Source organism: Canis lupus, chromosome 4 (genome assembly GCF_048164855.1).
Source record: "Canis lupus baileyi chromosome 4, mCanLup2.hap1, whole genome shotgun sequence".
NCBI lineage: Eukaryota > Metazoa > Chordata > Mammalia > Carnivora > Canidae > Canis > Canis lupus.
In genome coordinates this window covers 41,632,732-41,654,365 of record NC_132841.1, presented here as the reverse complement: position 1 = coordinate 41,654,365, position 21,634 = coordinate 41,632,732, and the positions used below count along the sequence as shown (strand labels likewise).

The 21,634-nt window shown below is 36.4% G+C and overlaps 1 protein-coding gene across 7 annotated transcripts in view; it reads left to right on the top strand.

Moving 5' to 3' along the window:
* The window catches only part of RANBP17 (RAN binding protein 17), a 306,922-nt gene that overhangs the window by 190,147 nt on the left and 95,141 nt on the right, over positions 1-21,634 (top strand). For 6 of the 7 annotated variants that reach the window (XR_012029812.1, XR_012029813.1, XM_072824186.1 and 3 more), the window contains 2 exons: positions 13,142-13,201; positions 21,025-21,098. Coding sequence is in view for 5 of the 7 variants with exons in the window: in XM_072824186.1 (XP_072680287.1) it covers positions 13,142-13,201; positions 21,025-21,098 (134 nt within the window). In the remaining 2 variants the exon portion in view is untranslated. The remainder of the gene's footprint in view (positions 1-13,141; positions 13,202-21,024; positions 21,099-21,634) is intronic. The other variant, XM_072824185.1, reaches the window with a different exon arrangement.

Genomic DNA, 21,634 nt, shown 5'->3' with positions numbered 1-21,634 from the left:
AAACTGGAGAGTGGATGAGGCCCTTTTTTGTAGAAAAAGCAGAACAAGAAAATAGAAATATCAAAAAGCTGTTGTGTAGCTCTAGGTGCCAGTGCTTGGGGAGCTGCTCAGCAATAAAATCAATTTAAGCCTCACAGCCATCATGTAGGGTAAGTGCAAACACACAAAGTGTTGTACATGTACATTTTTCCAAAGGGTGGTCAGTATTTTAACAGATTCACAAAGGAGTTCACGACCTCCCCCAAAAGTTAAGAACTTCTACCGCATGCCACCTTAGCATAAGAGGAGCAAGTCAAGGAAATTAGAGTAGTGTGAGCCTTGTTTTATATTATATTCCTTTTTAAAATTTTCCCCCAGGTAATAGTAGTAAGTTAAACCAGGAAAAAAAGTATCTTTCACAATCCTTCAGGGCTGGGAAACCTAATTTATTTTGTTAGAGAAGTAGTATTGTGTACTGTCAGTAGTGTTCAGGTTGAGAAACCCTGGCTTAACGCAATGACTGACATAGACACTTTAGTAAGTATTTGTAATTACTGTATGTTAATGTCTATGGAAAAATGGAAGAACAAGTGAAATTATGATATGCTTATCTTTTCTCAGGAACTAAAAAGTAAAAAAAAAAAATATCAGATAGTAAACTACTTTAATTCATTGAACTTCAGTGTTCTATGGAAAAACCCATTTCAAGAATGTGATTTTTTTGATAGTATAAGTGATTATGAACCCATGACTGATGCTGTTATATGTGCTTTGCAAAAAGTTTTATAGTTTAATCCTATTTGGTATTGATGTAACTATTATATATTTTAGAGCATTTCATGATCACATAAGAAAGAGTGTAGTCTTTGGCATTATTCTTAATTGAGTTCAAATCCCAACTCTGTCAATACACTATGTGACTCGTAAGACACATCACATAACTTCTCTGAGCTTCAGTTTCTGCTAGTGGTAAAATTGTGGTACTAATGCCCACCTGTTTCATAGAGTTATATTGATTAAATGAGATAAGGCATTTGAAGTGCCTAAAATAGTACCTAGCACATAATAAACACTCAGTAAATCATAGTTGCTTATATTATCTACATCATCATTTTCATCATCCCTGTCCCTGAAAGTCCAGTACCCACAGTGGTAGGGTAAAAGAGCTAGAGGGGCCAACTCAGAGGTCCTGAGTGTTAGCAAAGTGAACCTGACTGTGGGTTTTGCAGTTAATATGTCTGAGCCATCTCACTTTTCATGCTGACTTTACCAATTTCATAAAATCACCTCAGCTTCCTCTACCAGGTCTCCTTCCTTAGTTTGATATCTACCAGCATCTACTCTCAGCATCCCTAACCCCTTTTGGTGATATTCTATCTGTATCTTTTACACTACTCCTTTCTATTGGTGTCTGAGTTATGCTCATTTTTCACAAGTGTCCATTATGGGATTTTCCAAACTCCCATTTCACACCAGTAAGGGAATCTGAAAGGGAAGAGAATTCTGTTTCCTATCTGTGTCCTCTCACCACATGACTGTTAATTTTATTCTTTTAACTTAGTGTATTTTCAGCCTTCTTCTAAATTATATCATAGTCTCCTTTGAAGTTCCTAGCTTAGTTTTTTCAGGGCAAAACAAAAAAAGTATGATATTTTGTAAGAACATGCAGTTTGGTTAAGATGTTGTGACTGCTTTCTGTTCCTAGAAGCTTATTTATAGCAATTTCTTCTTTTATTGCACTGGGGTAGTAGAGGGTATAATCTGCAAACATGGTTTAAGATTTGAGTTAGTTTGCATCTATCTCTATTAATGTGTTCCATAAACTAGATATTAATATCCCTTTATTGTGTTATTGTTAAAATAGTTATCTTAGATCTGAGGACCATGTCTTCATTTTGAATAAAGACAATTCTTCCACCTCTGTAAGATTAAAATGGTGAGGAAAATCCTGCAAAGACAAGGGAGTTCCATTGTTAAATAACAGATCTCAGTAGGCTCTTGACTTGCAGGTTGTTGCTCTTCATCCTTTGCTTCAGTTGAGTGTGTCACGTGAACACCAGTGAGCAGATGTGGGAGGGATGCAAGTGGGATGTGGAAGCAGGAACCAGCAGCGTTGGCAAACTGGCAAATGCTTCTGTTTTGCTAAGACCTGCTTTTTTGTATTCAGGCTGTCCGAACCATCTGCTTTTATATTCTCTTTACCTACTGTCAGCCATTTTGGAGTTTTTTAAAAAAGCTTTAAAAGTGGGAATTTTTCACAGTAAGCCAGGAATCCTTACCGTTCTTTAAAAACCTGGTGCTTTTAGCATATTCCCATTTAATGCTCAAGAGAATAGTTACTTTTTAATTTAGGTGCAGTATGTTATATGTTACGTAATGAAAATGCTTTTCTCCCTTTCCAATTACTTACTCTCAGCCATCAAAATTTAAATTTAAATAGATACTTGGCCATGGTGCATACATTAACGACAGATACATAGTGATTGAATACAAATGATGGTTTACTTATCCCTTCTTGTTTAAAAAAGAAAAAGAAAAGCACTGCACAATTGAACAAAAACTCCTAATCCCTTATAAGCTTAGTTATTTTCTAGATATGCAACTTATGTTCTCAGTATAAATAGTATTTATAAAGTACCTATTGCACACCAGATAGCGTACTAGGCATTGTATCCAAATTACTGCTAGTCCTCTCTACAACATTACAAGATGTAGGTATTATCTTCATTTTGTAGATGAAGAAATTGTTGCTCAGAGAAATAGAGAAAATTGTTCAGGTCATACTTGAGACTGGGAATTTGGACTCTTCTACACTGCTTTTAAAAAATGTCATATTAAGGAGATGATTTGCTATGTGATAGAAGGTTTCTAGACAAGGAATCAGGGATGGTACATTTTATTTAGTTGCAGGTGAGCATACTTCATTTGGTTTGTGAAGTTCCTGACTCTTTCTAGCCTTTGATCATATATAGGCATTTTATTTTCTTCTCTAGTCACTGAAAAATACTGTTGGCACTTGTTCCTCTGCTTCTGCTTTTCCAAGGTTTTTAAAAATGATTTTACTTAAAAAGAAAGAAGAAAAACAGTTGTGGCATGTTTCTAATAATTTACAATAGCTAATTTGATTTTTCCTCAAACGTTTTTGTCTGTCAGCATTAAGACCTCTAGTCACCTTTCAAGATTGTAGTCAGAATTAAACGGCTACGTTGTTATGTATTTCTGGACCTTTGTCACGACCCAAAAATGTAGTCTGTGGACAAGAGACTCGACAAAGATTCAATGGTTCAAATGACATTTTTTTAAAAGATTTATTTATTTATTTTAGAAGGGGGGAGCGGGGGCGGGCAGCAGGAGAGAGAATCCTGAAGCAGACTCCCTGCTAGGTACAGAGCCAGACTCCGGCTCAATCCCAGGACCCTGATCCTGAGCTGAAATCAAGAGTCAGCCTCTTCACTTACTGAGCCACCCACGTGCCCCAGTGGTTCAATGACTTAAAAACACAATGTTAATAGATATAATATATATTTCACTTTTTTTATAGCACAGCTTACATATATACACTATAGATATATATTTCACTTTTTTTATAGCACAGCTTACATATACACTATAAAATCAACAGTATGAAAGTCTTAGGCATCTTCAGTGTAGAAAGTTGAACAGTTAAGAGGGAAGATTGTGTTTTTGTTTTTTTAAATCATTATTTTGTTAGGACTTGAAAATTTCTCAAATATTTAAATTCAAGAGTCCTCTTAGCCCTACATCAATTTCAGGAAAAATGAGGACATTTTACTTTTGATGATGGATAATAAAATGCATAGAATTTGTTTTTCCAAGCAGTGCCAGAATATGAAAATACATTGTTTGAAAGTCCATGAATGAAAGATTGTGAGGTAGCTATTAAGGAAAGATAGAAATATCTGGATACATCTCCAGCCTTTTGAGGTTCATGATCATAGTTGGAGGGTAGGTCATGGGAATTGTAGTCAGAAACAATAAGGAACCAAGTGAGCCTTTGAGCTGATATGTTGTATTATATAATTAATATAGGCAGTAGTAATCTCTTTCAAGTTCCTGGCACACCTCAGACCTTTCTCTTGTGTGAGGAAATAGAGCCAGATTGTCATAATGTTGCCACTTTCACATTTCTTTTCAGTTCCCAACCCTTTTACTTTTCTTCAGTAATACAGCTGAGGCAAAGAGGGATTTCTTTTCCACATTCAGTACCTACTTTTGGAGCTATGGATTTAGTTATCTTGGTGCATATTTAATTGTTATCTTATGTAAGCAGATGAGCCTCCTGAGTGTATACGAGGAACTGGGTGTGTGAGGATGGACAGGGATCACTCTCCATCCAATGATGTGGAGAATAGAAATTTCTAATGAAAAATAAAGAATTAGAAAAATGGGACACCAAAGACTAGTACATCCATTAAGGTTGGAATATCAAAGAGAGGGAACACATGATATTAGAGACAACGGAGGGTCCAAGAAGGGTAAAAAAGCTTGACCTCTCTGGCTATGGTCCATCATACATAGTGTAGTTTAGTTGGACAAATCTGAAACACCACTTCTATCATTAAGTCTTGTCCTACTCAAAGACTTATCTGTTGCCTACATCAAGCCAGCACTCTTTGGCTTCTAAGGTCCTCTACAATCTAGCTCCACCTACTTGCCAATTTTAGTTCCAATAGCTCCCCTCTATCAGGCTGATTCTCACCATCTTTATCTTAAGTTGTATTGTTCTCTTTTTCCTTTCGTTTGGCTCCTGAATTAGGGGCAGCCTTGTGGGACTGAGCCCTTAAACCCATGAAATTTGACACTATCTCAAGGTCGATAATGTCAGAATTGAGTTAAATTTTGGGGACATCCAATCAGTCTTCACTGAGAATTGGAGAATTGGTGGTGTTGGAAAAATACACATTGGAATTACAAATACAGTTGACCCTTGAATGACATGGGGATCGGGGGTACCAACCCCTTACATAGTCAAAAATCCAGTTATAACTTTTGACTCCCCCCAGATTTTACACTAATAGCCTACTTTTTGACCAGAAGCCCTACCAATAATATTAGCAGTAGATTAACACATATTTTCAATGTTACATGTTTTATATACTATATTCTTACAATAAAGTAAGATAAAGAAAATGTTTTTGAAATCCTAATTAAGAGAAAATGCATTTATAGTACCAAACTATAAAAAGTCTGCTCTTGTAAGTGGACCTTTGCAGTTCAAACTATTGTGGAAGAGTCAACTATACATATAATTGCCTACTATGCGCTACAGATTGGGCACTATGTACCTAGAGAGAGCTAGTCCTGCCATCACAGGCTCTGGTTGAGAACACAGACATACCTGACAAGCAAACATTGTTCAATATGGTGACGCCCGTAACTGATATGCAGAAAAACAGTGGGAACATGAAGGAAATCACCTGATTAATCTTGGGCAAGTCCTGAAAGGATTTCTAGGTGATATTCAGGGTTTCTTTTAGTGTCATTCAGTTCTCTGAATTACATAAACAGATAAGTAAAATACAACTAGGAGTTGCATATTGGTGCAAAAAGAGGCCAGAAAAGTCCAGCTTTATCTCTTCCACTTTTCCAGTTTTCCACTCAAGATTGCAAAAGGAGACCAAGAAATCTAGGTATCAATATACTTCAGATTGTTTACCAAATTAAGGAGGTTGACGTAAAAATAAATGTTCCACGCTTCTAAGGTAAAACAAATGAATTCCCCTATCCCTCTCAATTGGCACCAAGAACCACCTACTGGTTCCACTCTGTCATACTGTTGCCAAATATAAGTCAGGATTATTTTACATACATTGAATGGAATAGCACTCAATAGAAAGTTTAATTTGGATTTACCAGGATAAATGTCAGTGAATACATATTTTTCCCAGTAGCTAGGAAACAGTGTTGTCAAATAGTGAGACCTGTGAATAGGAAATTGGAAAAGAGGTCATTTTACTGTGTAATCTTGAGCAATCTCCTAACCACTATTTGATTTTCCCCATCTAAAAAAATGGAGTTCATGATACCTGTCCTTTGAATATACATTCTTAGTGATCCAAGAGAAATGATACAATGATTGAACCCTCTCCTAGCTAAAAGGAAGATAATACAAGTAATTAAATATTTAAAATAAAATTTTGTTAATGAGATGAGGGAAAGACAGGGGCCATAGAGAAAGTAGATATTTTGTCACCTATTTTTCCCAGTTGCTAATCGAGAATTTTACCATTTTAAATCAGCTACAGGATGGGGAAAGGTCATGATTTCAATAAACATAAGCATTTACAATGAAAAAGAAGCAAAAGATAAATTAGGGAATGTACAAAGATTCTCTGTATACATACATATATGGTTTATGGGTCATCATTATGATGGTAATGACTCCCCTTTTAAAAAAATCTGTGAAGATGAAAAAAAAAATTATTTCATTGAACTCTTCAAAAAAGGTTATCTCCCACAAATTTCCTAATTGTTTATCATCATAAGCTGATTTCCAGAGGCAGCAGGGAAAAGTAGATCTGATAGAAGAATGGGGTGCTGTAGAATATAGAATTTTTATTCATTTGTACAGTAGACTGTCCTCTTGAAATAAATATGAAAAGGAACAAAGTTGTTTATGCTTTGAAAATTGAAGCATTGTTCATCATGCATAATTGAGCAAAGTTGAAATTTGTAGGTATGAAACCAAAAAAAGCCACAGCTATGATAGCTATTACAGGAAATGGAGGAAATTAATAATAAAAGACAATACACTACCTCATAAATACACGCTCATCATGAGAGTAGAGGATGAGGGCATTAAGCAAATACCCTGATTAATTTAACAATTTAATCCTGGAATTGAAGTACAGATATTTCAGGATTCATTTATACTTAGATAAGCAAGAAAGACAAAATAAACAGTTTACTTTCATAAAGTAAGATTTTCAGGCAGTCCTTGTGAATATGTAAAGATAAGACTGTTTTAAAAGGAAGATTGGTTATAACTAAGCAAGACATGTTTGATAGGAGTATTTATTACATAAATAAATAGCCAAGTTTCTGTATCTTCTAAAAAATAGAAAATGTGTTAAGGAACAGATTTTGGGGCATTTTTTTGCCTTACATCCAATGATCTTGCTTTTTATAATTTATTCTAACAATGATCCTCCTTTTTATAATTTATTCTAAGTAACTGCTAGGAGCTATGATTTTTAAAAGACTTCATGATACTAGAACATAAATTAGGGGGAAAAATTACTTAGGTCTCAGTGTTCACTGAGTTAAGTTTAAATTAACCTTGATTAGAACATCTTTGAATACCTTCTTGATGCATAAAATGATTTATCAAAACGTGTTTCAATAAATTTTAGAGGATTTTTAGAAAGTGCAAATAGTATAAGAGTAGTTTACTAGAAAGGCTTTTATTTTCTATCACATCGACATGTGTGATTCACTTTGTCTTTTTTTCTGTCAGCTACTTGGTAAAAGTTCACAATTTGCCAAAATGGTTAATAGGACACAAATATAGACATTTCATGAGATGTACCATGTAAATGTAAACGTTTGTAGTTACATGTTTCTGTAGCAAGAGAATTGTTTTAAAAGGCATGTAATTTATTAGCTATCGGTAGCTTCTTTATTGCCTTGCCGCGCTGCAGTAATAAATAAAAGAAAGTGAACTGATTTTACAAATGGCACACAAGGTGCACATTTTGTGGAAAAAAAAGTCTTTTTTTAAAGAATTGGCATTAAATCCTTTTTTTGTGATGACAAAGAGGCTAAGAGTGCAAACTGTATTTTCTGTTTATCGAAAACAGTCTTTTTTTCTCGGGGGCATTTTTTCCTATGATCATCAAGGGATTTCAAAAGCAATAAAGTGTGGAATCATTGTTCGACTTGAACAGTATTAAAACTTAGGTTTTAATTTCAGTGAAGTAATAAGATTTGAACCTGTCTCACATTACAGCACTGTAAGGCATTTAGCAATTGTATTTTAAAAGAGGTTTTTAAGATGCAGCTCACTTGTAAGCTAACTGTCTGTCAGTAATTAATAGTTTTTCTTCAGCATGGGCTGTTGTGATCAGACCAAGAAATATCTGTGTTTTTAGTAACACATTATGATAATTGTGAGTGCTTATTTCCTAATTAGTCTAAATATCTAATAATTTTCAGCTTGCTTCTCTGGCTGTTTAATAGAAAAAAGAGAGTAACATGTAAAGCTACAGTCGGGTTTTGGGCTTTTAAAAATATGAATGTATATGCACATGTATATTTCAGTAAGCTTTACACCTAGCAAAATTATGTCAGCTGACTCATTCATTAACCAAGTATTTTATCCTTCAATATCATTTCCTGGTTTTCAGACATCACATCATTTGTATATGTAAAAACTGTTGCCAGATATGGTACTATATGTATAGCTAAACACAAACTGACAATCTGGATTCTTCAATATTCAACAATGAACCTGTCTTTACTTTTCAAAAAAGGCTTTAAAATATGAACATTTCTATTAGATCAGTATGGCAACATACTTGCTGATGAAAGATTGTATTTACCATTTTGAATTGCTATTGAAAATAATTGCCTCTACAAAAGGAAACATCTGTATGATAGCACATTGTTAAAGCTGCCATCAATTTTTAACATTTGAGGGTTGAGCTATGACCTTTTATGATGACTGTGAACAGTAACTGCCTCCATTAGCCATAAGTTTTGTTTCTTTATTTTAGTAGATGGCCTAGACTGTAAATATTAGAGAATCTAAAATAAATCAACATATTATCCTAAGGATACAAAATGTAAGAGCTATTTGTGGTTGGGAACCTTTGACAGATAGTTTGGATGAAGCAGATGATTGCCTGCCTAGCGTATCTGGTCTCCATTGCTATGCCTGCAGGCAGTTTAGTGCTATGGTTGTATATTGATGTCAGGGTTAGTACTGAGTGGCTAGCAGTGACAGATGTCTATAATTACAGGCAATGCTTCCAGTATTTCTGAAAAGCCAGCCTATGTTGAACAATTATCTTATTTCTGCCTTGCCAAAGAGCATGTTCCAATTGCTAGTATTAGCAATGGTGAATATAGTGCTTCATCTGCTGCCTTGGGACAAATGTGGGAAAAGCACTTGGTTATAAAACATAAATGCAAAATATTTTTTCAACATTTTGAATTAGTTAAGTTCAGTGTTTTCCTAATTTTTATCTCCCCATAATGTGTCTGTTGAAGGAATCTTGAAATATAAAAGCACATTTGGCATACTTATTGAGATTTTGTTTTCCCCTAGGCCTGCATGGCTCCCCAGCGCCAGTATCCCTTGCTTTACTGAATAGATGTGTTTAAGCAAAGTTGGCTTTGAAGCAACTTTCTTCAATGTGAATTACATTTTCTGATTGACTTCTGTTACAAAATTGGAAGTGCGTTTCTATGAACAATCTCCCATACCTTTTGATGAGGAAAATTGTAGTAAAATGATAGACAATACTGAAATATGCAAAAACACCTTAGTACACTGATGTCTTTACATTTGCTGAGGCTTTCAATTCTCAATTTTTGTTTTAACCCTTTCAATTCAGCCTTAAGCCACACTCATTGTCCTTTCCTGAGTCTAAGTATTCACCACTACTTCCTTCCACACTCCCTCTTGACCCACTTTCCTGACTCATTAGAAATGTTTTCATGCTTGATGGTCCCAAGTTCTCAACTGTCCTTTTTTTCCTGGTCTTTTGCATGTGTGAGATACAGGCTGTAATACCACACTCCCCAGAGGGTGCAGCTGCCTTACACAATACTCTTCAACCCTACCATTCCTAAAATCCCTAAAGTTCTAGGCACTGAGTATTAAAACATTGTCCATGCTATAAGTTACAAATTCTGTATTTTCAGGAAATGTAGAATGATAAGTGCCTAGGAAATATCAGTTGAAGATATGTTCTGTCTTCAACCTTACTCTAACTTGCATTGGGTTTCTGCATTTGTGCTTTTACAGTTTATTCATTACACTTTCTATAGTCTTCTCAGCAGTATTCTACTTAATAGATATGATTATCTTCATTTTACACAATAGGAAAAAAGATTTCAGGAAGGTTTAAAAACTTGCTCAGTGACAGGACCCTGGGTCCTACTCTAAACCCAAGTTTCCTTTCCACTCTATCACATTGCCTATGTATGTGTTTAGGCACGAGTCTAGGCATGCTCAGTTTTAAGTATAATGATGAATGATAAAACGAACATCACATGTTTCATCCCCATCTTTGCCATTCTATTTCCCTGGGGAAGGGGGGGAACTCATCTCTACAACCACAGATTGGACCTCTCATCCTGGCTACCCATCAGTCACAAGAGAACTAAGCTAGTTCTAGATCCTAGGAATTTGATATAATCCATCCTACTATATAAGAACCAACTCACCCCATAGTCTAGTGTCAGAGACCACTATTATATTCACATATGGAGGGCAGCCCTGTTTGGCTCTTACTGAGCCTACCACACAAAAGCTTTTTTGATAATTTAAAGCTCTAATGATGGTGTTCTGGAACCCTTTCTCTGTGTACATTAATTTAGCAAAGAAAATTTGGAGGACTGGATGGACTCACCCATCTAAATTGGGAAGACTTTGATAATTTATTGGCCCCAAGGATATCAAGCATCTACTTACCCAGTGAGTGGAGAACTTGCCCTGGAAATGGGAAACAGGAACTCCTGAGGACTCAAAAAAAGAAAATGAGGGCTTTGGAATCAAGAACTTAGGTGATAACAAATGAGCCCTTGAGATCAAACCTCACCTTTTGCCACAGAGCATTCTGTTTTCCTCCTGTCTCCTTTCCCATTGCTCTTCTGTTCCTCCTCCTTTAAGATAGAAGATATAAGATTAGGAGTTAGGCTGCCTTTCATTAGGGCTCACTCCCCTCTAATCTCTCTGTAACCATCACTAAAGCTACACATATACCAACCTAGAAGGTGTATGTATCTCCTTTCTAGCATCTGGTCCAGATAAAGCACAAAGAAAAGGGGCTGTCATCTTGATGTGTGCCTCATAATCTTAAAGTCGGACTAATGTTTGACTAGATGTTACTTAAAAATAATAGTGGCTATTTACTGGCCACCTGTTCTGAGGGCTAATAGCTAGTGTTTATTTGGTGCTCACCATATACTAAAAACTTCCTAAGTGCTTCTGACACTATGCTGGCAGTGCTACAACATATTATGACAATAATAATAATTAATACTATCCTCTGTGCCAGGACTGTTTTAAGTGCTTTCCATGAATTAACTAACTCTCTAAAAAATATCATAAATTAGTCCTAATATCATCCTTATATTTTATTCGAGAAAACTGAGGTTTAGACAGAAAGGAACTTGATCAAAATCACCCAGTAAGGGCAGCCCGGTGGCTCAGCGGTTTAACGCTGCCTTCAGCCCAGGGTGTAATCCTGGAGACCCGGGATCGAGTCCCGTGTCAGGCTCCCTGCATGGAGCCTGCTTCTCCCTCTGCCTGTGTCTCTGCCTCTCTCTCTCTCTCTCTCTCTCTCTCTGTGTCTCCCATGAATAAATAAATAAAAAATCTTAAAAAAAAAATCACCCAGTAAGTGGTAGAATCCAAGTAGTCTTGGGCTTCAGAGTAGGACTTAACCATTTCACTAGACTCCTAGTTTGTAATATTGTTACTGTGTTTTTGTGTTATTATTCTTCCCATTTTACAGATGAAGAAGCTGAAACTCTGAGAAGCTAAATAATTTAACTAGGATTATAGTTAATTCATTAAATAAAAATATTTATTGAATGCCTGTTATCTGCCAAGTACTGTGCTACACTAGCAAGTAACAGTCTCCCTCAAAACCCCGTGTGTATTACACTACGTATATATTCTGTGTTTCCTCCAAGGTGAAGTTACCAAAAATACCTAAACAATTACTTGCCTGTTTCTGTTTTACTGAGAGAAGATGACACTTCCAGGGCAAATGCATATCATCTTGGTCCACCAGTCAAGATTTTGCGTTTGTTTTAGCTAATTTTCAACATGAAGAAGTGTTCAGTGGGAAAACTAAGATGGAAGTGGGACCTAACCTGTTGCCCTAGATATTGCCTACCCAGAGAAATCAGGTGTTAGAGTTGGAAGGCATTAATGGGCCACTAGAAGGGAAACCCTGATCACTTGCATTTGTGGTAGGTTAAAGTTTTCACTAACTAAGTAAAGTTTTCACTAACTATGCTAGCATGAAGGACGGAAATTGAAAGGCAAAACAGATTATGGGAACAACATTTTGAGTAAAATTTGAGAATATAATGAAAAAATGAACATAATGAACATAGCTGATTTGACAGAGTAGTACAAATGGGGCTGATGTGATTGACACCCCCTTTTTCATTCTGTGGGCCATTATTCCTCTACTCTGTGTCAGATTGTACTTCCCAAAGAGAGTTGAGAGTTTCTTAGGAGGAAGAAGATACAGAAGTTGCATGGGATGTAGAAAATGGGACACATTTCAGAGAGACAATGTGGAGACAGAAATAGAATATTAATAGGTAACATGTAAGAATAAAATAAAGATGTTAGAAGTAGAGGTGGGGATCTGGTAAAGTCCTAGTACCCACGTAACTATAATTTATTTTGCATTTAGAGTAGAGAATTTGGGGGAAAGTGTGTGTGCAAGAATTAGATTAAGTGGTAGAAGACTGTATGATGTACTTACCTTTCTGAATGACCATGGAGATGACTTCCATTTATTAAAAACATACTCTTACTCATGAAGAGATAACTGAGCCTACTTTAAATCCATAGCCCTGGTTGCCACACTTGCCTAATGAGAGTGCCTCATGAGCAACAACAGTGCCAAGAGAGTCCTAAAAACAGCTCTGTCAACTATTATTGATAATTTGTTCTTTTCTAGGACTATCCTCTAGTAATTGGTTTCTTGAATTATTCCATGGAAGCAAACCCATTGTATAGTATTTATAAACACATCCAGGCTTTACACAGCACGTCACCATTGTCTTTGCTCATAGCTTACAGAATAAAATCAAAATCCCCAGAGCATTTTAAGTGACAGCCACAAAGATCCTGAGCCACATCCTCCCTATATCTGAAGTTGGAAAGGCCTTCTGCTCTTCCCTTGTCCCTAACGTCAGGTGCCAGGTCCCTAAACTCTGTGCTTTTTAGGTTGTACGCCTGAAGAGTGATGTGTCCAGAGTTCCAGAGAAGGCTTGGAAAATAGTTAAGGTGAGTTGAGCTGCTGGTTATTGTGGTGGATCACCAGTCTTTATGCTTGTCTCACCACAGCCCCAGGTTCTTATTACTAAAATAGCTACATGCTCACAGTGATAAGTGTAGGGGTACCTTGTCTGGGTTCACTTTTTATGCACTATATAACCTATCTACAGTATGCATGTTTTATAACCAGATGTTCAGTCCTCAGCTACTAAGCAGTATTAACTGCAAAGACTCTGCATAGCATGATTGCATAGAGCGATGAAAGCAGCGTAGGTTTCTCAGTTATATTTCTGAAGTGGCCAGTTCTAACCAGTTAGTCATACCTGAAAGGAGGAAGTTTTCTTTATCCACACTGAATAGCATCTATTCAGTGTCTACATTGAATGGTGTCTATAGTACATGTATTTCTTATGCCAGAATGTTTCTGGTGGACGCCTTTGAAAGGAATGAGGAATTATAGTAAAAAAAAAAAAAAAAAAAAAATCTTTTATTTCCCAATCACAAACTTCAACTAGCATCAACTTCTTTGCTCCAAAATCTAATCATGATATAAATTTGCTATTGCAAAGATTTATAAATAAAATGCCTGAAATGCCCCCCTTTAAACCATAGTCTCAAAATCTTCCACCAGAATTATTCATCAGGCCTTCTTCTAGTAGACTTGTGCCATAGCCATGATTAGCTTCTCATTGTATGAGCTTGGGAAGATAATATATTTACCCAGTGCTTTCCCATGGTTTTAGCCACAGAAGACTAGTCCAACAGAAGCTTGGCCCCAGACATGGAGTGAGTTGGCAGCCAGCAGGAGCAAAGCTGTGTCAGGACAAATGTACACTCCCCATCTTCTCTAGTTGGGTTTCAGCTGGTTGCACCACAGGAGGCTTTCTATGAGCTGTGTATCCTGTGACCAATAACTGGTGCACTCGACCCAGGTCCCTCTTGGCTAGTGAGAGCCTGTCGGGAGACATTAGGTTCATGCTGGTGGAGATCCTTAGTCAGTGGCTCCCTGAAGGAAAATGAGGCAAACAGCCAGCTTCTGTTGAACAGGTGGTAGTTAGACCTTAGATCTGGGCAGGGTGGGTGGGGGTGGGGTGGGGGGAGAGACAGGGAAAGAATCTCTCCAAAATTACCAGTATTGCTGGTTTTCACGCTGTACCTGTACTCCTCTTTCAAATAAATGACTGTTTAGAAACTAATCCAAAAATATCTCTGGCAGCATCTGGAGCCCTTCCTTAGTAGTCTGGATTTGGGCCCAAGTTAGGAATGGAAACCCCACTGGGGTGCAAGCAAAAGAGGAAGCATGTTCTTAGCCATGCATCAGTGGAGGCCCCTACTGGGAGAGGGGATTATCACAAGGCAGCAGGCAGCCCTGCACCCCAGCCTGCTGAGTTCGTGCTTTGTGCCACAGGATGTAGAGCGAAGGAAATATGAGGCCAAAGTGGTCGCTCCAAGTTTTCTTATACAATGGCTTATTCAAGCAGATTGGGAATGCCTCTTAAGAGATTTGTTAGGTACATGTCCCCTTAGCAAGATGGCCACCACAGATGGTGGGTTCAGATATTCTAATTGAAATAAACACTTAACATTTATATTTATTTTGTACTTCCATAGCCAGCTTTTCTTTTGTCAGTTGCCATTCTGTATTCCACTGAATCAGGCAAGCAGAATTCTAACCTTTTTACCAATTGGTTTCCATCATTAATTATGGTTTTAAAATTAAATTCTGGCAAAAGATTTTTTTTACCTAATTTTGGTCTTATATTTTGTGATGCCACCTTAAATGATATGGGAAAATTAGTCAACCAAGATTAACGTGTATCTATTCAGCAGCACTAAGTTTGTATATTTAATATGAAGCAATGATATTTGTACCATTATACCTTTTGATGTGGTCATAAGTTAATTGTGATCATGTTTTAACTTGCTTCAAGCATTAATGAAAGACCTCAGTATCTTTAGTTCCAAACGATTTAGATCGAAGTCATTAAATCCTCTATCCCCTCTTACACCTCTCCTTCTCCTCCCCCCCTCACCCCCCACCCCCACCTCTCACTTCAACGGGTCTCTTTTATAGAAAGCACTACATTGACATCAGGGATGCTTGAAGCCTAAGACAAAAATACAAAAATTGGTTTCTTATTCGTAATAAGTAATATCACACTAAGTTCCAAAATTCTTTTCCTAAGGAATGTTACTGCTTTCACTATATTGGATTCTTTCTGGTGACAGGCTTTGTTTTACCAAATTACAACCAGTTAAAAATCTTGATAAATCACTTCAGATTGAAACAATACTTTAAAATGTATAATTATTGGAGTTTTAAAAAAATTGTGGTATCAATTTTGTATTATTAGATGTGAATTTTGGGGAATAGATTGGTTCAAGAAAGTATATCATCTGATGTCAGAATACTTTGTTGTTGATTCCCACAGCACTGCTAATTTTCTGCACTCAGCCTGCTTACAAAAGCTCTTTGAGAAGTTATAACATCTTAAACATTTATAGAAGGCCTAAGGGTATTAACTTACTGTAATTTTCTGAAGATTCATTATCCAAAATCTTAATTCATTATAACAACTCTTATGAAAACCTATAGAACCAGTGTTTTCTCTTATTTTCTTATTTGCACAGAATGAGAGATTCATTGTTCTTTTTAATTTGTTTCATGTGGTGCTTTTGAGTACATTTCATAGAGGGCTGTTATTGAATTTCTGTGACTGTCATTATATATCCATACAACCTTTAGGAACTAATATTCTGGGTTTCCCAGTTCTGTAATCTACTTCAAATTTAAGGATTGACATAATTAGTTTCTTCAAAGTTATAACCAGAATGTTAGAGACAACACTGCAGATACCCAAGACCAAGAATTAGGATTGGAAAAAGAAAGCAATTTTAAAAATTATCACACCATATGCTTTTATTCTTTATTAAATTAAATTTACAACTCAGAATCCTACTTCTATTTGTATGCTTATTCCTTGTCTGGTTTTCTTATCTTGCCTGGTTTCCCTTTTAAAAAGCCAGATACAAGATCACTTAAGCTACCTGCCTGTTCGCAGGCAATATTTGTCCTTTGGTTAATAGAGGAGTTAGAGGAGGACATATGCATTGTGAAGCATTATGTACATACCCAAATACTCTTTTCTGAAATTAAAAAGTAAAATAAAGTAAAATAAACAAAGATAAGAAAACAAACATATTAGAACAGTTTTTTTAGGAGCATGTCTTCTCAAATCTGTAATAATGATGATTTCTTACATTTTTAACAACTTCCTGCATTTCAAGAGCTAAAAAGATGGATGAGTGGTTAGAATGGTAATTTTCCTAGCTTCTAAGATAATAGCTACGTAGAGGTAGAAAAAATTCAGATTTGTATCATGAAATTTTGAAGTTTTATGCTTTTAACAAATACCCCTGACCATTATTAGTGTGAATTGACTGAATATATATGTAAAGATTTCAAAGTTAGTACAGATTTAAGGTTTTGTTTAACTCTATCTGTGAAGTGTGAAAATCTTCGAGATAAGCACCTTCTTACTTTTCTGTTATTTTTTTTATATAATGAGCCTTCTCTTGGAAAGGTATTAGCTGACAGCTTTTAGTACCTACTTATAAGAAGGGGTCCAGGAGAGAAGCAGCATTTATTGAGTAACTACCAAATGCCAGGCTCTGTATTTAGGTATCATCATTTCATCTGTCCAAAAGCCATTAAGTAGGTATTATTATTTCTATTTTACAGATAGGAAACCAAGATTCAGAGACTTTAACCTAGTTAGTGGCAGATCCAGAATTCAAATTCAGTTATCTTTGGGAACCAAAGCCCATGTTTCTTTTCTACATTGCTAAGGTTGTCACGTGAATGTTCTAAATATTCTGGTGATGTTAAAAGAAATAAATATTTTCCCTGCCCTCAGCACTTGCTTGAAATAGCGGAGGAAAGACATATGCACATGGAAAATTAATAGTATGACAGAATTGTATTCTTTTGTATCATATGAGAAGTGCCACAAACAGGCAGGCAACAGTGGATACTCTCAGTATCAAAGGAAGGGAGAGCTTTTTAAATAATAAAATTTTATCAGGGTTTCTTCTGGTAAGTAGAATTTTGGGTATATTATTTTTGCAGAGAAAAAGTTCTGTGCAAAAACCATACCCTTTATGGTTGTTTTGCTTTTGTTAAAAAATTATGAAAGAAATGAAATCAACCAAAATGTGCACTTTAACAATATATTCATTTTCTAATTTGTTTAACCAACATTTATTGAGTATCAGGCATGGGAGATAAAAGAACATCATCTCTGCCCTCAGGGAGCTTATAGTCTAATAGAGAAATACAGTCATATTAAAAAGTAAAATTTTAAAAAAGAAGAGTGGGAAGAAGGCACAAATGGCCAGGCAAAACTAGCTTGTGATGAGTGCACATTGGTTATATGAAACACTGACCAAAGAAAGGCATAGCTAATTTGAACTTCACCATATCCCTTAGAGAAGGATGGACAACACACATGAGCTTAGTCTCTTATTTCTTAAACCTTTGCTTATTTTTCATAATGATCTAATTACCTTAAATGATTCTGAAATAAAAAATTAGAAATCTATGAACTTAAAGGAAGGTTTTTTTTCTCCTCCCTTCTTGTATTCCTATGCCAACTTCTATTATCCTTCCTTAAAATGAGTATTGTGATGTAGTTTCTTCTTCCTGTAATAAAAATTTTTTTGGTAAAATGATAGAAGTTTTAGAAAATGTTGAAAACTCCAAAATATCGTGTTAGAATTTTTCCTGTAGAAAGCATTCATTGATTTGTGCTTTGTGGTATACATTCTTAAAGATATTTCCTTACTGGACAGACTACTTCCCACCCCCAAATTATATGCCTATGTTATAATTGAATTCCAAATGTTTGAAGACATTTTCATATTATCTGCATGCTTCCTGAATGATAAGGTTCCTTGGAAAATGTGAGAGTCTTTTAAAAGAAATGCTGTAATCATACATTGATTTTAAATGACCCTGTCACACGTGAAAACAAATCAGATTGTTGCTCTTAATGAGCTTTTCAATTTACTATTCAGTAGATCAGATAAGTGGATTTAAGAGGTAATGATCCTGTTTAGTACTCCAGCTTGACTGTCAGATCCTAGTAGTGGAGAGAAATCCCCAGGGACAAAAGCGTTGACACAGTTCTAGATGGGATAATGGGAATCAAAGCTAATGGATGATAAAAGGAATGGTGCAAGTTACAAGGATAATTGTGGATTAAAGCACTGCCATGTGTCAATGTTGACTGTTTTTTCTAGTATCTTATTGGGTCAAATCTGATGCTCTGAGAAACTGTTTTGACAGCAGAGCACAACAGACCTGCCTGCCTAGCTTCCTTCTTCCTTGAAGCTAGGGACACTACAGAAAACTTGCTTGTAATTACTAACAATTAAAGAAAAGCTATTTTTAAATGCTAAAATGTCTTAGATGTTTAAAAACACTTTTTAGTTATTGTGGTTTTATTGTTCAGTGTGGCATGGGTAAAATCTAAATTAGATTAATGCTGAGTTATGCTATAAAAAATAGCATTTATAAAGTCTTGAAAATGTAAACTTCGGTTTTACAAAAATATGATACAGTGTAGGGGGCGTGGGGGACACCCAGGCAATTACAGTGTGAAAAATACCATAAGAGAAGGATTGACCAGAGACTGTGGGAAAATAAAGGATAATGCAACTTGTTCCTCCTGGGAAGGCAGAGAAGGCTTCCGAGGAGATACAACTTTTGAATGGGAATCAAGGGAAGAGTATGAAGAAAGCTGATTTAGGCAAAATGAACAGTACATGAACTCCTAGAAATCTGAAATTGGGGTAGCCCCTGTGGCACAGCGGTTTAGCGCCGCCTGCAGCCCAAGGTGTATCCTGGAGACCCAGGATCGAGGCCCACGTCGGGCTCCCTGCATAGAGCCTGCTTCTCCCTCTGCCTGTATCTCTGCCATTCTCTCTCTCTCTCTCTCTCTGTGTGTGTGTGTGTGTGTGTGTGTCTCATGAATAAATAAATAGAATCTTTTTTAAAAAAAAATCTGAAATTGTATAAGGAGCCTCAGTGATCCATCAGTATTTTATTGTGACCTCAGATGGAGGCAAATGCTAGAAGATAAGGTACATTGGGGCCAAGTTGTGAAGGGCCTCATGTGCCATCAATCTATCAGTATCAGATTTTCCAAGGGCCCAATTGACTTCCATAGAGAGGTTTTGGATCATGCTGAGATAAGGGAAACTTCCCTTTCCACATACCAGTCTTCCTTTGAGCTTTTTGTGTGCTTCAAGGTTTCTGATCATTGAGGATTGGTGGTAACTCATTCCCGAGATTTTCTCTCCCTGGCTCCTTCTTCTCTCTAAACATCTTACAAACACAGTGATAGCTTCAATCTTAGGAGACAAAGGCCTACTCTTGTGAGCAAACTCCTAGATACAGTCATTAAAATGCTTTTCTGTAGGGCTCAGAAATTAGCAGAAGAGGCAACAGGAATGTGAATCGCAATCTTTCCTTTCAACAGGAATGTGAATCGCAATCTTTCTTTCCCCAGCTTTTCCCATCCACTCTTCTGCCCCTTCCTTCCTTCTCTTGCCCTCTCCACTTGCCCCTTCCTTTCCCTCTCTCTCTCTCCCCCACTCACTCACCACTGGCTGGAGCAGCTCCTGGTTATAGGACTTAGGTTGGAAGCCCAGAACACACACTTCTGCTTTGTATAGTGTTTAAAATCCAGATACGAGATCTCTGCAATGAACAGCCTTCCTCCCCTGTATAACCCTTTAATTCTGGTGATTTGTGGTGCTCTGTGATCTTTATCTCGCCTTTGTGACCTATGGCTGTATACCAAGCTGGTGTTTACATGTGAAAAGCTAAAGGCATAGAGAGTGAAAGTTAAGTTGCCATACTGTACCCTAGGAAATAGGCAGATCAAGAGAAAGTGAGAGAACACAATCACAGGGGATCAAATCACAGAAGAGAAATCCTATACAGCTGGTGTCTGGCAGGGATAACCTGGAATCACACCAGAGCATCAGGGAGTATGGAGGTGTCAACCCACCTCTCAGCTTTGCCAGGCTATTAGGGAATATTCCATTGGCTGCTGGTGACATTTTCCCACTTAAAGTGGGATATGTGTTTATAAGCTCAATGTGGCTTGGGTTGGGACTGAAATGTTGCACCCCAAAGTCTGCGACCAACACTCCCTAATTGGAAGCTTAGTGGATTCCCAGGCCCTGATGTATTCAGCAGAGAATCTCTGAGCCTGGGATTTCAGTTTCAGCATGGAAAGTAAGACCTATCTCTGTATTTGGGGGAGCTTAAATGAGAGATTTTTGAGGAAAATGTAAATTCTTTAACTTCCTCTTCTTTTTGAAATCCTTTTTTTATAACTGACTGACATAATCCTGAATTATTTGATGGTTTGCTGATAGCTGGGATAGATGGAAATTTTTTTAAATGTTGGAACCTTTTATTGAGACACTCCATGTTTCAGCCCTTTTTATACATATGCCCATCTTTGAGAAGGGGGTGGTTTACCACTTTGAGAAAAAAAATTATGTGGTATGCTGGGAATAAAATGAGTATGTGAGTGTGGGTATGTATTTCAAAATAATAGAGGTACTTCCTGGAAGAAAAAGAGAATAAATTTTTAAATTATACTTTAAAAAAAAATCCTTCCTTTGCTCCCTCTACCCATTCCTTTCTTCATTGTGGATTCAGCAATGCTTTAAACCTCACATTTGTTCAATTTGAATAGTCTCTTGAAAATATATGTTAATGATAAAGCTTTTAACAATTAAATGTTTTCATACAGGTATATGCCCGTATGTCAGAAGTTTTAGGAATAACAGATGACAACCATGTTCTAGAAACATTCATGACGAAAATGTGAGTTCTTTGATTTTTCTTTTGTTGTTGTTGCTTTGAATGTAGTAGATATTTTTGCTGTGTTTAAATCTCTTAATTTTAATTTTTTAATACAAGACCTTTTTAAATTATGCTTTAATTCTTAGAATGGCAGCATTGTTCTTAATTGAAACTTAATTTCACATATTTAAAATTTACCACCCAAAAGACATTCTTATTTGTCAAGGTACCCATACAACTGCAGCATGCAACATCAAAACATGGTTTTAAACATTTATAGACTTTGACTCTTCAAGTGGGCAGCATTTTAGTTTTTAATTAGGAAGAAAATTCCCAGTTTCAAAGATTGACTAAAGAGATTTTTGCAAACTGGAATCATTGAGAGAGGTTAGATTGCCTTAAGACAGGGCATTCATTGTTTCCAGTAGGAACCTATGGCTATCAGAGACATCCTCATGGAAACTTTCCCTGAAATCATCCTTATAATCTGTTAGCAGAATTAACTAGTTTCTACTCATGAGCATAATTTTGTACATTTAGCCTAAATTTGTATACCT